The sequence below is a fragment of the Balaenoptera physalus genome (assembly GCF_965194825.1).
Source record: "Balaenoptera physalus genome assembly, chromosome: 5".
Taxonomy (NCBI): Eukaryota; Metazoa; Chordata; class Mammalia; order Artiodactyla; family Balaenopteridae; genus Balaenoptera; species Balaenoptera physalus.
The window spans coordinates 149,252,299-149,269,636 of NC_138884.1; the positions used below are offsets into that span (position 1 = coordinate 149,252,299).

The 17,338-nt window shown below is 44.9% G+C and overlaps 1 protein-coding gene and 1 long non-coding RNA gene across 5 annotated transcripts in view; one reads left to right on the forward strand and one right to left on the reverse strand.

The window, feature by feature from the left end:
* FAM193A (family with sequence similarity 193 member A) overlaps window positions 1-9,368 on the reverse strand; it is a 173,342-nt gene extending 163,974 nt beyond the window's left edge. For all 3 annotated transcript variants that reach the window (XM_082464332.1, XM_082464331.1, XM_082464330.1), the window contains exon 1: window positions 8,918-9,368. In XM_082464332.1, coding sequence (XP_082320458.1) covers window positions 8,918-9,145 — 228 coding nt within the window. In that variant the 5' untranslated portion in view covers window positions 9,146-9,368. The remainder of the gene's footprint in view (window positions 1-8,917) is intronic.
* Window positions 9,369-9,636: 268 nt separating this feature from the next.
* LOC309662048 lies at window positions 9,637-17,059 on the forward strand. 2 transcript variants are annotated; one of them, XR_014264466.1, is made up of 3 exons: window positions 9,637-10,462; window positions 11,421-11,592; window positions 16,791-17,059. It is a non-coding gene; the product is annotated as an uncharacterized lncRNA (long non-coding RNA). The 2 variants fall into 2 exon arrangements; XR_014264467.1 differs by having other exon boundaries at window positions 11,424-11,592.
* Window positions 17,060-17,338: the final 279 nt, after the last annotated feature.

Genomic DNA, 17,338 nt, shown 5'->3' on the forward strand with positions numbered 1-17,338 from the left:
ATGGGTTCGAGCCCTGGTCCGGGAAGATCCCACATGCCGCAGAGAAACTAAGCCCATGTGCCACAACTACTAAGCCTGCGAGCTGCAACTACTGAGCCCATGCGTCACAACTACTGAAGCCCGTGCTCCGCAACAAGAGAAGCCACCACAACGAGACGTCCGCGCACCGCAACAAAGAGTAGCCCCCACTCACCGCAACCACAGAAAGCTCGCGTGCAGCAATGAAGACCCAATGTAGCCAAAAATAAATAAACAAATAAAAATTTTAAAATAGCAGAATATACATGTTTTAAGTGCGTAATATTCACCAAGATAGACCATAAAACCTTAAAATTCTTCAAATAATTAACGTCATAAAAGCATGTTCTCTGACCATACTGGAATTAGACTAGAACACAGTAACATGATAACAGGAAATTAAAGAACATACTTTTAAATAACCCATGAAACAAACAGGAAGATTCAAGGGAAATTAGAAAATGTTTTAAACTGAATGAAAATGGAAGTACAACATACCAAAATTTGTGAGATGAAGCTAAATTATGGCTAAGAGGGAAGTTTATAGCATGTGTATATATAAATATATATATACACACATATATATAAGGAAATATGTATATTGAGAATATGTATATTAAGAAAGAAAAATAGTCTCAAATCAATAATCTAAGCTTCTACTTTAAGGAATTAGAAAAGAAAAATCAAAATAAACCCAAAGAAAGAAATAAGGCAAAGAATAAAAAATAAAATAAAAATTAAAAAAAAATTTTTTTAAATAATGAAATCAAGAAGGAAAGACAATAGAAAAAAAATCAACAAAACTAAAAGCTGGTTCTTTAAAAAGATTAAAAACTTGATGAACTTCTAGCAAGAGTGGCAGAAAAGAGAGAAGACAAATTGCCAATATCAGGAATCAAAGAGAGGACACAGACCTCCACAGACATTAAAAGGATGAAAGGAACACTACTGACAATTCTGCACACATAAACTCAGCAACTAAGTTGAAATGGACCAATTCTTTGAAAAGCACAAACTACTAAAATAGAAGGGAACCATTCTTAATTTGCTTTATGAGGCCAGCATTATACTAACACCAAAGCCAGGCAAGGACAATGTAAGAAAACTACTTACGTATACCATATAATAAATAGATGTAACAATGCTCAACAAAGTATTAGTAAAGTGAATCCAGCAATTAATTTAAAACGAGTAATATACCATGACCAAGCAGGGTTTATTCCAGGAATGCAAAGCTGGCTCAATATCCAATAATCAAAAATGTGATCTACCACATTAACAGACTAAAGAAGAAAAAACACACAGTTATATCAGTAGATTCAAAAACCACTTGGAAAATTTTAACACCTATTGAGAAAATTCTCAGCAAACTAGAAATGGAAAGAAACTTCCTCAACACAATAATGGACATCTACAAAAAAATCTACAATAGACATCACACTTTATTGTGAAAGACTGAATGCTTTCCCCCTAAAGTCAGAAACAAGGCAATTGTACTAAAAGCCCTATCCAGTGCAATAAGGAAAAAAAAAAAACAAATAAAAGGCATACAGAATAGGAAACAAAAAAATTCACTATTCACAGACACGATTACCTACACAGAAAACCTCAATAAACCCACAAAAAAACTCTCAGAATACGTGATTTTAGCAAGATCAACAGATAAAAGTTGAACACAAAAATTAATCACATCTTTATATACCAGCAATGAATAAAAAGAAACTGAAATTCTTAAAAACACCATTTACAAAAGTTCAAAAAATATGAAATAATTTATGAATCTAAAAAAACACATACAGGATATGTATGCTGAAAACTACGAAACACTGATGAAAGAAATCAAAGATGTGCTATACGTAAATTCTATCTCAAATTAAAAAAAAAATCAAAGATAATCAAATAAACAGAAACACACACCATGTTCACAGACTGGAAGAATTCAACACAGTTAACATGTCAATTCTCCATCAAACTGATCTACAGATTTAAGGCTACTCCTATCAAAGCCCAGCAGAATTATCTGTAGACCCAGACAAGCTGATTCTAAAATGCATGGAAAAGCAAAATGACTAAATAGCAAAAACAATTATTTTTAAGCTGGAGGAACCACCTTGTTAATTTTTTAAGACTCACAGTAATTAAGACAATGTGGCATAGGCAATGGGATAGACCCATAGATCAATGGAACAAAATAACAGTCTAGAAATAACCCACACAAGTAAGGTTAATTGATTTCTGACACAAGTGAAAAGTCAATTCTATGGAGAAAGGGTATCCTTTCAACAAATGGGTTTGGAACAAACCTGACAACTATATAGGGGGAGAAAAAAAAAGAACCCCTACCCAAATCTGATACCTTATACAAAATTAACTCAAAATAAATCACAGATCTAAATGTACAACTATGGCATTTTTAGAATATAGGAAAAAAATCTTTATAACATGAGATTTTATAAAAGAAAGAGTTCTTAGACGTGATACCAAAAAGTATGACCCAAAAAAGAAATAACTAGGAAGCCGAACTTCATCAAAATTAGCTACAGGGACTTCCTTAGTGGCCCAGTGGTTGGGACTCTGTGCTCCCAATGCAGGGGGCCCGGGTTCTATCCCTGGTTGGGGAACTAGATCCCACATGCATGCCGCAACTAAGACCTGGTGCAGCCAAACAAACAAACAAACAAACAAATAAATAAATAAAAAAGACTACAGACTGAAAGGAAATGTTTGCAAATCACAAATCTGACATAGGACTCATAACCAGAATTATAAAGAACTCTCAAAACTAAGAAAATAAAACAACTCAATTAAAAATAAGCAAAATCCTTAAATAAATAAATAAATAAAAATAAGCAAAGTCTTAAACACTTCACCCAAGAGTATACAAGAATGGCAAATAAACATATGAAAAGTGTTCAATAACAGTAGTCACTAGGGAGGGACTTCCCTGGTAGTGCAGTGGTTAAGAATCCACCTGCCAATGCAGGGGACACGGTTCGATCCCTGGTCCAGGAAAATCTCACATGCCGCAGAACAACTAAGCCTATGCGCCACAGCTACTGAGCCTGCGCTCTAGAGCACGAGAGCCACAACTACTAAGCCCATGCACCTAGAGCCTGTGCTCCGCAACGAGAAGCCACCGCAATGAGAAGCTCGCTCACCGCAACAAAGAGCAGCCCCCGCTCGCCACAGCTAGAGAAAGCCCGTGCGCAGCAACGAACACCCAACGCAGCCAAAAATTAATTAATTAAATTTTTAAAAAACAGTAGTCACTAAGGAAATGTAAATTAAAACCACAACACCACTACACACCTATTTATTAATGGTTAAAATAATATCTACTGACATTAACAAGTGCTAGCAAGGATGCAGAGCAACTGAACTCTCATCATTGCTGGTGGGAAGTCGAAATGGTGCAGCCACTCTGGAAAATAGTTTGGCAGTTTCTTATAATGTTACCACATGACCCTGCTCCCACTCCTTGGCATCTACCCTAGAGAAATGAAAATTTACTTTCACACAAAAACCTGTACACAAATGTTTTATAGCAGCTCTATTTATCATCATCAAAAACTAACAGAACCCCAATGTCCACCAATGGAAGAATGGAAAACTGTGGCACATCCATACAACAGAATACTACTTGGCAGTAAAAAGGAAAAAACTATTCATACCTGCAACAACCTGGATGAATCTCAAAGTGACTAAGCTTAGTGAAAGGAACCAGCCTCAGGAAGTTACATACTAGGGGCTTCCCTGGTGGTCCAGTGGTTAAGACTTCGGATGGGGGTTGATCCCTGGTCGGGGAGCTAAGATCCCACATGACTTGCGGCCAAAAAACCAAAACATAAAACAGAAGCAATACTGTAAAAAATTCAATAAAGACTTTAAACACGGTCCACATCGAAAAAAAAAAGCTTAAAAAAAAAGTTACATACTGTATGATTCCATTTATATGACTTCCCCAGAAGACAAAAGCACAGTAAGTGGCTGTCCAGAGTTTAGGGGTGGGGGAAGAGTGTGACTGCACAGGAACAGCAGGAGGGAGCCTTCCTGGGTAATGAAATTGCTCTGTATCCCGACAGTGGTACATGAATCTACACGTGTGTTAAAGTCCAAACAACTGTACATCAAAAAATACAAATTCGGGGTAGTCCCCTGGTGGCCTAGTGGTTAGGATTCCGGGCTTTCACTACTGTGGCCCAGGTTCAATCCCTGGTCAGGGAACTGAGATCCCGCATGCCACAAGCCCAATATACATACATACAAAATATATTTTACTACACGTTAATTTTTTTCATTAGCATACAGTAAAACCCCTTAGAAAACCTCTCTGACAGTATCTACTAGAGTCACACCACATGTATACCTAGCAAATCCACTTCGGGTATATGCTCAACAAAAAGGAACACTCTTATCCACCAAAAGCATGTACAGGAATGTGCATATCAGCTTGATTCATATCAGCCATAAAATAAAATAAGCCAAATGTCCATCAACATTAGAATGGATAAATTGTGGAATATTCACGCAATGGAAAACTGCACGCCATGGAAAAGAATGATGACTTGCTACATCAACAACACGGATGCATCGCAAACATAACGCTGAGCCAAACAGCACCAACACAGAGTACTTTCAAGTGAAATTCACAAACAGGCAAAACACATGAGAACAGTGCTAGGGATGACGAGGAAGGGAACAAGAAGGGCACATTCTAGGGTACTGGGAATATTCTTTATCTATATTCTGTATGTTGAAATACTGGTCCCATGGATGTACACATACATAGAATACTGCATCACAGAGATGCTCTCTGCAGCTTTACCCACTGTCAAACTTAGCTAAATCACGTAAGGTTCTAGATCTTTACTTCCTCAGGTCACTAAGGCAAATGTGCACTAGACAGAGTAATGACTAAACCTCATTTCGTCACGGCAGCTATTTCTACAACACAGGGAAGGCCTCTAAGTGCATCCCAGTATACCCCAAGATCCATAATCACACCATCTGACCACAGGATACACTGTACGGTGGCCTTCAAACATTAATAACATCTCCTTCTTGCCACCTTTTCAGCAATGAAAGAGGATTTACGTTATTACAAATGCTCCCTACACTACATGTTTCTCTGACTTTAAAACTGTAATATCACTGTTTGAAATGTACTTTGATCCCTACCCCAAACAGCTTCCTTTTATAAACCTCTAACAGCATTACAGAAATAGCCCTAAATTCCCATTTGAGCCCTCCAAAAGTGTAAATTTTGTGTAATTTGATATCCCAACAGCTAATAACACGGATCAATTTCCACAATACAAAAATTTTGGTAAATAATATGTGTATGACTTAATTTTGCACACCGATTCAACTACAGAATTCTGATGGCATAAATATTTTTATTTTGTGTAAATACCTAAATGTTTAACTGTTAAAGACTGGGAAAAGCCAAAACCAGTTTTATTTGAAAAAGAAAAATTGTTGGTAATATCAGGTTGTAAAAGTATCATTCACCTTTTTGCTCCATAAGTAATGTTCATTGTAGAAAAGTCTTAAAGCTTGAGGCATGTGCAAAAAGGAAAAAAGAAAGCCATCAGAACTTCCACCACAAAATATTTTGATGTGTATACCTTATCAGACTTTCCTCTGCAAACATATATACACACAGACACTTTACAAAAATGGCCATGCCATGGCGCCTGCAGGATTTAGTTTTCTTTTTTTTTCTTTTTTTTCTTTTGGCCATGCCATGCGGCTTGCAGGATTTAGTTCCCGGACCAGAGATTGAACCCGGGCCCTCAGCAGTGAAAGCTTGGATTCCTAACCACTGGACCGCCAGGAAATTCCCACAAACACTGTTTTCTATTTTGTAAGCTTCTCTCTTTCTTAATACATCATGAACACTATGAAAATTACGTTTTAAAATAGAAATGCAAAAAAGTAAGATATTTTCATGATACCCGTCACCTACCAAGTTTTTACTCAGGGCTAACCCTTTACTGTCACATTAGAGCAGACCACCACACTAGGCTGTTAGAGCGGGACTTGTCCAAGACGCATGTCATCATTTTTACATCATCATTTCACAAGTGGGAAAGCTTCATCAATAACATCCTGCAGCAGAGCCCTATAAAGCAAGCCAGGCCAGCCTCCTGAAAACGACCATCAAGCACATGCACAGTACTGTGTGCCACTAGCCACTGTGTAAGCACCTTCCAGCCTCCATGCGTTTAATTCTTCCAACAACCCTAGGAGCCGGAAGCCATACCACCTAGAAAACCGGGGCGTGTGAGGCTGTGCCTGAGGGCACAGAACCTAACAAGTTTGTGTCCCCTGAGCTTTGTACACCAGAGTTTTGTTGTGGGCCGAAGACTCTATAAGCTATGTTTTCCTACTTATCCTACAGCCCTCATTTCTTTGTAGAAGCCGCCTACATGCAAAAATGCCCTCTTTGCCTCAGAAGCCGCCTCTGATGAAGGTGGTCCTGGGTCTAACGCTCAGTGCTGTGCCCAGCACACTGGGCAGTGGGCCTAAGACCCCTCCTGAGAATCAAGACAGTCCTTCCACTCTTATTTCTCTTAGACACCTTCTGCCCCGGTGACCCAACAGGAAATGGAAACGTGCACCCCAAGAATCATAAGCCTCTCTGGGAAATGCAGGGCCAGTACCCGTTCACCGTTACTTGTTGACAAACGCTGTCTTGGGTGCCTGTTCTGCTCTACATAAGGTGTCCCAGAAAGCTCACCATCTGTAGGGTAACAATTCAGAGGTTTCAGAATTACATGAAGAATTTTTGTGATTGGCATCACCCTGTTACCATAAAGAGTATCTTTGATGCACTATTATTAAGACACTTGTGAAGAAATTTTAAAACTAAAGACATAGCTTTAAAACTTTAAAATATAGTAAAAGAGAATGTTTTTAAAGGTTCAGGTCACAACTCAACAGTACAAAAGTAAAATAATATTAATAATTCATTAATAACATACAACCAGCATTTTATTAATGAAATTGAACGGAATAGAAAATATCAAAAAGTATCAGAGTATTATTTTGTAAAACCTGCTGTGTGAGTGTGTGTGTGGTATATTTTATTGCTGATAGTGGGTCATGGTCAAAACTCTGGATTCATAAGTTTAACAGAAAACAGTCCTGTCAAAAATAATACTAGGTGTATGGTTATGTGAATTCAAAAAGTGTAATTAGAATAATAACTGAGGGCTTCCCTGGTGGCGCAGTGGTTGAGAATCCGCCTGCCAATGCAGGGAACACGGGTTCGAGCCCTGGTCCGGGAAGATCCCACATGCCGCAGAGCAACTCAGCCCGTGCGCCACAACTACTGAGCCTGTCCTCTAGAGCCCATGAGCCACAACTACTGAAGCCCGCGCTCCTAGAGCCCCTGCTCCACAACGAGAAAAGCCACCGCAGTGAGAAGCCCGCGCACTGCAACGAAGAGTACCCCCCGCTCTCAGCAACTAAAGAAAGCCCGCGCGCAGCAACGAACACCCAACACAGCCAAAAATAAATAAATAAAATAAATTATGAAAAAGAAATTAGAAAAAAAAGAATAAGTGAACGGTTATTTTAGCCAAATATTGCAAAGTAATGGAGAATTATTAAACCTGAAATAATGGTATGAAAGGCTAGTATAAGAATTTTTATTAAATCAATAAAAATGGGTGTATTTTACACCCAACTACAGCCAATATTATAAACACTTTTGTAAAGAATTTGTTTAGGCAGATCGCCCAGCCTCCCCTCCCCAGCAGCAACAAACACTGCCCTTAATTTACACTCCGTCGATGCAAATGCATAAGCCTCACCCTGGATCCCAAGAACTACACCTGTTTCGCTCTCCAGTGTACTGGAAAATGGCAACCTCCAGGGCTACAACCCAGCACCCAAAACAAATATGACAACATAATGTAAAGGAAGCTCCAACTGCAGAGAACACTGTGTATTTGTATAACAGTATAAGCATCAGAGAGCCATGCCATAGGCAATGATTTCTTATCTGCTCTCACTACACATCGTTTCCAACACAACATTTAGAATCCCGCATAAAACAATTTCTGTCTCGGAATTTGGCACACAAATAAATACTCCTGATGAGGCTTTTGTTGTTACTGATGCAAATGTCTTTAAAACAACTTAATTTAACAGTCCTAACAACATAACTTTTGAAAAAACCCATTATCTTTCAGGAGACAATTGAATGAGTGGAAATGACTGCCAACTGCATACCCACGTACCAGTACTGTGTCTTGTAAAGTGTTGTGACCAAGAGCGGAATAAAAGTGGCAGCAATCCACAACTGGCAGAGGCAGTGTGTGCTAGCTGCCTTCAAAAGGAAAACAGAAAATATTACTACTCAAATTCCTTAAGTTCAAACCCTAAATATATACCTGAGTGACCAGACAACCAATTACCTCTAAAAACTTTTTAAAAGCAGGGGTGAAGAGCCAGGGCCGCCACCTCCGAAGACTGTCAGGTTATCTTTCAAATGACCGTTTTGGAGAAGAACAAGAAAACTTCTAGGAGGCACTTCCCGATGATCATTCGCCAGGCGTGGAGGAGGTGGGCACCGCGAGGGAAGCCCCGCTCGTCACCTGACTCACAATTATTCTGGAATTGCACCCGAGTAACCTCAAGGACGACCTCGGCGCGGGGCGACACGGCACCAGCCCGGATCCGTGACAGCGCCGTGCAGGTGGGCAGGCGGCGCCGCGCTCCCGGGAGATGCGGCACCTGGCGCGCTGCAGCCCGGCCCGAGGCTCGGGGCGCGGGTCGGCGGCGCCTCCCACCCCGGCCCGCGGTCCTCGCCGGCCCCGCGGGAGGCTGTCAGGGCGCCCGCCGCCCGTGGCCCCCGCCCCGCGCCCGCCCCCGCCCCACCGCCGCTTACCTCAAAGTAGCCTCCGGGGGCGGCGCCGCCCGCGCCCGCGCCGAGGGGCCCGTTGGCCGCCGCCGCGCCGCCCGGGGCTGCCAGGCCCGTGGCCTGGGAGCCGCGCAGCGCCGCCGCCGGGCCGGCCTTGCCGCCGCCCGCGCCGCCGTTGCCACCGCCCGAGCCGCCGCCGCCGCCCCGCTTGTTCTTCCGGCGCTTGGCCCCGCGCTTGGCGTCGGCCGGGCTCATGGCGGGCGGGTGGGCGGGCAGGGAGGGCGCGGAGCGGGCGCGGGGCCGCGGGCGGCGGCGGAGGGCGGGGAAGGCGGGGAGGCTGAGGCAGCGGCGGGGCGCTCCGACCGGCCGCAGGCGGGGGGCGCTGCGCGGGGTCGCCTCCGGGCGGGGAGGGCCGGGCGGGCGGGAATTGCGGGGCGGCCGCTGGGCGGGAGCAACGGCGAGTCCACCGGGCCCGGCGCCGCCGCTGACCAGAGTTAGAGTCCAATATGGCGGACACAAGGGGAAAGGGATCCCAGTTTACGTCGGGGGAGGGGGAAGGAGCGGCGGGGAGGGGGAGGGGTGTGGGCGCTCTCCTCCCCCCGCCTTACTCCGCCCTCCCGAGCGCCGCTCCCCCCCTGCCGCGCCCTCCCCGCCCGCCGTTAACTTGCGCCGGCACGCAGGGCACGCCGGGAGCTGGAGTCCGCGCGCCCACTCTGCCGCTGGGGGCGTCCGGCGCGGGGACCACGATTCCCGTCAGGCGGCGCGCGACCGAGAGCCCGTACGCCGCGAGAGGCTGCGGCAGGGGAGCTGGATGCGGCGGTGACGTCACCCCGCGCTCTCACCGCTCGGCCCCACCCGCGCCGCGCAGCCTTCTGGGACCTGTAGTTGGGCGGAGTGGCCCGGCCAGCTCAGGGCCGCGTCGCCCGCGGTGGATGAACTACAAGGCTGGCGGCGAGGAGTTCCGCCTCTTTGACAGGCTCCCAGACGCCCCAGCGCCCCGCGCCCCCGCCACCGGGTCCGCAGGCCGGTCCGGTCCCTGGGATGCGCCGGGCGGGCAGCTTCGGCTCTGGCCCGCCAGGAAAGGCCCTGTGACCTTGGCCCGGCTCCGGGTTCGAATCCGCCTCCTCCACTGGCTGGCTCTGTGACCTTGGGCCGGGCCCCTCGCCCGTGTCCAGGTGACTCACTGGGACGAGAATGACCCTCCTCGTGGGCTAGGCGGTTCCGGAGGGCGCCTGGAAAGCGCTGGTCCGGGCCGCCGTCGGGTCGGGGACCGCCCTGGGCGCTGGGGTTGCCGCGAACCGGCAGACCTTGCCGTTAGCTTAAAACCCCTGGCCCGGAGGCGCCCTTCCGAGCTCGCCCTCTCCCTGAGGTCCTGTGCAGCCGTCGCCCGGCCTCCCGGTGCCTTCCGACGCTGCACGGTCCCAGGGTGGTCCAGCCCTGTCTCACGACCTCGCAATCACCCCACCGCACAGGCCACGAACCCCGTCAGACCCTCCCGGGCCTTCCAGTGGGGCCGCTCCGTCTGGACCCTCCTCCTTCCTGGGCCCCTTGCCCATCATCAGCAAGCCCCAGGTACAGTTTTGCCCTTAGACCCGGACCACAGGAGTCCCTCGCCTGGGTCCCACCCATCACAAACACCCAGACACAAAAGACATCTTTTCCCTTCTTTGGTTCCATAGCTGGTTACGGGACCGAGATGCAGAGGAGCTTGGTGCTAGGATGTATAGTACGAGGGCCTCCATTTGCTCTGTTGCCTGGGCTCCCCACCGTTAGCTCTGGGCCTGCCAGGTCTCACTGCCTGGCCGTTACCCTTGCCCCAGCTGCAGCCGCGGCCTTCTAATCCCCTGACCCGTTCTTCGCACCACAACCGGAATGAGCCAATGTGATCAAATTAGCCCTCTGTTTAAAGCTTTTCAGAGATTCCATGTTATGTAGGCAGAATAAGACCTCTCACCCCTCCTGGAGGGTCTTGAATGACCCTGCTGCTGAAGGTAGAGTTTGAGAGGGTGGGTGGGGTGCTTGCCTTAGCACCCCACTGGGTGGGCAATGTTTTGGGCTGCCCCCTTCCCCATACAGGCTGGGTCAGACACTCCCCACTCGCACAGCCCCTGTGCCTTCGCTTGTCAGAGCACATTGCGCTGGATTGGGGTTCTCGGTGTTCACCAGTATCCCCAGAGAAGTCAAGTCTTGGGCCGGGGGGAGCATGGGAGTGTCTGCGTCCTGCACCTCTGAACCCCAGCTCCTGCCAGGCAAGGGCTGGGCACACATCAATCCAGTATTTGCTGGATGAATGAATGACATAATAATGACCGTTTGTCAAGCAATTATGCACCAGCCACTCTGCCTCCTGCTATATCATCTCATCTAATCCACACAACCATTCTCGAGATAGGCACCATTAGCTCTATATTATGGATGAGAAACTAAAGTTCAAAGATGGTGAGGGATTTGCCCAAAGTCATCCAGATAGTCAGAGGCAGGGCCCAGATTCCAATTCAGATGTGGCTCAGGTGTGACTTTTGTGTTCCAGCAGAGCACAGGGTGATGCAGTCAAGAGTCCTTCTGGCGCCTGGGGACAGGAGCAGCCTCTCTGAGGAGGTGAGCTGAACCAGAGCCAATCACCGTCAGAGCAAAGGACTTTCAGCAGTGCGAGACTCAAGCAGGGGGAAGCTCAGCATGTCCCAGGAACCAACAAAAGCAAGGTTGGGTTTTATTCTAAATACAGCTGAGAGCCATGCAGGGTTTTGAGCAGGGACTGTCATGGTAGGATGTATGTTTCTGAGAAAACTCTGGCTGTTATGTTGAGAATGGATGTCAGGGGAGCGAGACTGGAGGCTGGCGCAGCAGGTGGAGAGAGGTGCTCCTGGCGGACAGAAGTTACGAAGCAAAGGCATGAAGCAGTGGTTCTCAACCTTTGTTTTTCATTATCTCCCCGCTAAGGAAAAATTAAGATACTAAGGAGAAAATACTGAGGAATAAGATTTTGTCTGGTAGAGTTGAGCTTTGGGAGGGCCACAAACCACTGTAATATCTACGATTTGTTTCTCCTCTTAAGAATCAATTTTCACCCCCTTGAGAACCAAAAGGAGATATATATATATATATATATATACATACACATATATATACACACATATATATATAAATATATATATATATATAAAAAATAAGGAATTGGGTCACACAGTGATGGAGGCTGACAAGTCCCAAGACCTTCAGTCAGCAAGCTGGAAGCCCAGGAGAGCCAATGGTGTAGTCCAAGTCCAAGTCCAAAAGCCTGAGAGCCAGGAGGTCCAATGGAGTTGTTCTAGTCCAAAACCCAGCAGGTTTGAGACCCAGGAAGAGCTGATGTTTCAGTTTGAGTCCAAAAGGTAGGGAAAAAAATGATCGAGCTCAGAGGCACTCGGGCAACAGGAGTCGTCTTTTTGTTCTATCCAGGCCTTCAACTGATGGTGTGAGTCCAAAAGGTAGGGAAAAAAATGATCGAGCTCAGAGGCACTCGGGCAACAGGAGTCGTCTTCTTGTTCTATCCAGGCCTTCAACTGATGGTGTGAGTCCAAAAGGTAGGGAAAAAAATGATCGAGCTCAGAGGCACTTGGGCAACAGGAGTCGTCTTTTTGTTCTATCCAGGCCTTCAACTGATGGTGTGAGTCCAAAAGGTAGGGAGAAAAATGATCGAGCTCAGAGGCACTCGGGCAACAGGAGTCGTCTTCTTGTTCTATCCAGGCCTTCAACTGATGGTGTGAGTCCAAAAGGTAGGGAGAAAAATGATCGAGCTCAGAGGCACTCGGGCAACAGGAGTCGTCGTCTTCTTGTTCTATCCAGGCCTTCAACTGATGGTGTGAGTCCAAAAGGTAGGGAAAAAAATGATCGAGCTCAGAGGTACTCAGGCAACAGGAGTCGTCTTTTTGTTCTATCCAGACCTTCAACTGATGGTGTGAGTCCAAAAGGTAGGGAAAAAAATTATCGAGCTCAGAGGCACTAGGGCAACAGGAGTCGTCTTCTTGTTCTATCCAGGCCTTCAACTGATGGTGTGAGTCCAAAGGGTAGGGAAAAAAATGATCGAGCTCAGAGGCACTCGGGCAACAGGAGTCGTCCTTTTGTTCTATCCAGGCCTTCAGCTGATGGTGTGAGTCCAAAAGGTAGGGGAAAAAATGATCGAGCTCAGAGGCACTCGGGCAACAGGAGTCGTTGTCTTCTTGTTCTATCCAGGCCTTCAGCTGATGGTGTGAGTCCCACCCACAGGTGTGTTTTTGTTTTTGTTTTTTTAAATTATTTTTGGCTGTGTTGGGTCTTCGTTGCTGCGCGCGCGGGCTTTCTCTAGTTGCAGCGAGTGGAGGCCACTCTTCCTTGCGGTGGCTTCTCTTGTTGCGTAGCACAGGCTCCAGGCGCGGCCTTCAGTAGTTGTGGCACGTGGGCTCAGTAGTTGCAGCACACGGGCTTTGTTGCTCCTCAGCATGTGGGATCTTCCCGGACTCCCTGAACCCGTGTCCCCTGCATTGGCAGGCAGATTCTTAACCACTGCGCCACCAGGGAAGTCCCCCACCCACACTGAGAAGGGCAATCTGCTTTACTCAGTCTACCAATGCCAATGTTAATCTCATCGAGAAACACTCTCAAGACACATCCAGAATTATGTTTAACCAAATGTCTGGGCACCCTAAGGCCCAGTCATGTTGACCTAAACTAACCATCACAAGGGAGAATGCAGGACATAGGGCCAGAAAGGTCTATGTATACTCTTAAAAGTAAAAGCAGCTCAGTCTGCCAGGAGCACAAGTGGTCACAGGGACTTGTGGGCAGTGACCTTGGAGAGGATTTAGGCATGGAGATGGCCACTCAAAGCACCCTCATGATCTGGAAGGCTCTTAGAACCACTTACAGGAAAAGGCGGCATATATTGGATATTTTTGTAAAAGTCAAGTTTTATTACTTTCATGTGCAATAAATATTAACCAAGATATAAATATGTACTAGTAACACAAAACAATTTTATAAGAAAAATTAGATAAGTTCATAATCTCACAATTCATAACCAGGGAGCATTACATAATAATGAATCATTACCTAGAAAGCCTTTTCTAATTTCTGGCTTTATTAAGTCTGCAGAAAGAACAGTTGAGCACCTTTGCTCAAGCCATTTCCTTGCCCCAAGCAGAACTACGGCAGCAGGCTTCCACCCCCAAGCAGAGCACAGGGAATTCTCTGTAGAAACTATACAATGCAAGAGCAGCAATGGGCATATTAATGTTTGGGGATCCCAAAGAATCAGGCAGTTCTTGATGCTCACCCAGAATTGAAGCCCACAGGTCAAAAGCTCTGCCCACCTGGAGCTTCTAATCAGCTTTTAAACATGTCACTTGTAAACATGAAGGGACAGTGAAAGATCACCAGTCATTTAAGAAATGGCTCAAGTGTGGATAGAAAAAATGTGTGTGCAGGGGGGCAGGCAAAGAAACTGTTAATGGAAGGAATCAAAAACTTTTTCAAAAACTGCTAATAGCCTCAGAGATGTTTAAGAAAGGAGTCTTGAAAATTAAAAATATAGCCAAAATTGTAAAAGAAATTCAATAGAAGGGCTGCAAGATAAAGGAAATTATTCAGAAAGCAGAACAAAAAGACACAGAAAATCAGAGAGAAATGAGACTTAAAATCTCAATCCAGGTGGTCCAGCAACTTTCCAATAAGAATTCTAGGGGAAAAAATGAAGGGAAATAACTTTTGAAAGAAATAATACAGGGACTTCCTTGGTGGCTCAGTGGTTAAGAATCCATCTGTCAATGTAGGGGACACGGGTTCGAGCCCTGGTCCGGGAAGATCCCACATGCCGCGGAGCAACTGTGCCTGTGCACCACAACTACTGAGCCTGCGCTCTAGAGCCCGTGAGCCACAACTACTGAGCCCGCGCGCCGCAACTACTGAAGCCCATGTGCCTAGAGCCCATGCCTCACAACGAGAAGCCACCGCAATGAGAAGCCTGCGCACCGCAATGAAGAGTAGCCCCTGCTCGCCACAACTAGAGAAAGCCTGCATGCGGCAGCGAAGACCCAACGCAGTGAAAAATAAACAAAAATTTTTAAAAAGAAATAATACAATTTACCAGAAGTAAGGACTTGAATGTCCAGATTGAAAGAGCCCACCAAGGAAGGTGGTTAACTGTAGAAAACCAGAGATGAAAAAAAAAAAACAGCCTAAAATGCTCAGGAAGAAAAACAGAAGTCACATTAAAAAAAAAAAAGGCAGGAAAAAAGAACCTCACTAAATGTCTTAACAGTAACATTCGAAGCTAAATAGTGGAGCAGGGCCTTCAAAATTCTGAAAGAAAATCAGATATACAATAGAATTGTGTAGCCAGCCAAACTGTCAATCATGTATGGAGACAAAAAACAATTTTGGACAAACTATATTTTTCAGACTGCAACATAGTAAAAAACCCTAAAATACCAGTAGGTCTGTTTCTCACATACGGCCTAAGGCTGTTAAGTATCTCTCCTCCACCTTTTAGCTGAGATGAGGACTAACCAGGGACAGGTGCTCCAGTGCTCAGTGGGAAGCCCTAATAGTATCCTAAAGGTGGAAGTGAGCCAGTGGTGAACAGAACCTTACCAAACTGCAGTACCGCCCTGACGTAGCTTAGTGCATGGCCAGATGAAGGTGAGGAGCACCTGCTCCATTCGCCTAGCAGAGGAAAATAGCATCTGCAGCCTCTATGATTTTTTTTTTTTTTTAGCTGCACTGGGTCTTCTTTGCTGTGTGTGGGCTTTCTCTAGTTGTGGTCAGCGGGCGCTACTCTTCTTTGTGGTGCACAGCTTCTCATTGCGGTGGTTTCTCTTGTTGCAGACCATGGGCTCTAGGTGTGCGGGCTTAGTAGTTGTGGCTCATGGGCTCTAGAGGGCAGGCTCAGTAGTTGTGGCGCACGGGCTTAGTTGCTCCGTGGCATGTGGGATCTTCCTGGACCAGGGCTCGAACCCATGTCCTGCCTGCATTGGCAGGCGGATTCCTAACCACTGGACCACCAGGGAAGTCCCCGATTTTTTTTTCTTATGCACAAGTTCAGCTTTCAATTAAAAATTTCTAGGCATATCAAGGCACATGGCCATTTTACTGAAAATAAAAAGACAAAAGACTACAAAAACTCATAGGTGAGTCACATATTGGAGTTGGTAGGCAAAGACTATACAATAACTATAATTAATATGTTCAAGAAAATAGAGGAAAAGGTATAAAAAAAGATGAAAAAATTGAGAATTGTGATCTATAAGGAAATTAACTAGAACTGAAAAAGTAACTGAAATTGACTTCAACAGATTAATAGCAAACTAGACACAGTACAAGAGAGGATTAATGAGTTAGAATTCAATATAAAACAGTTAGCACAGAGAGGAAAAAAAACAACTGATAAAACAGAAAAGAGAATAAAAAATACATGAGACACAGTTGAAAGTTTAACATATGTAACTGGTGTCCCAAAAGACAAGAAGAGAGAATGCCACAGAAGCAGATTCTCCAAAATTGGTGAGATATTCACCCAGTTTCAAAAATCTCTGTGAACCCCAAGCAGAATAAGAACAAGCAAAACCACACCTGAGCACATCATTACTAAACTGCTGAAAACAAAGAAAAAACTCAGCCAAAGAAAATAGTCACATATCTTCAAAGGTATGTGACAGATGACTGCAACAGAAATGAAGCTAGGAAACAACAGGATGACAAAGAGTAATTGGGGGAAAAAAAACTGTCAACTTATAATTTTTAAAAATTGTAATATATTTAACACAATATATTCAAAATATCATGACCAAAACATGTAACCAATATACAATTACTAACAACATATCTTAATACTCTTTTTTTTTTTATACTAAGTCTTCAGAACCCTGTGTGTGTTTTATACTTGCAGCCTCTCTACACTTGGATTCATCGTGTTTCAAGTATTCAGCAGCCACATGTGGCTCATGGCAACCGTATTAGACAGCAACCTGTAATTTTTTACTCAGAAACAAAAATATCATGCAAGAATGAAGGTAAAATAATGGCATTTTCAGATTAACAAAAATAGAATTTATTGCCAGCAGGAATTCACTAAAAGAAACTCTAAAGGAAATTCTATGGGCAGTAGGAAAATTATTCCAGATTGAAATGGAGGAGTAAAGACCAAAGACATACAAATGGTGTATATATATCTATATATATATATATAGATAGATATAGATATATATAGATATATGACTTTATATATAGATATATGAATGATAATAGTATGCTAGTATTTTTTTCATTTAAAAAATTATGGTAAAATAATACAAAATTTACCATTGTAATCCTTTTCAAGTGTACAATTCAGTGGCATACCTACATTCACAATGCTGTACAACTACCACCATTATCCACTTCCAGAATGTTCCACCATCCCAAACAGAAAGTCTGTACCCATGAAATAACAACCCC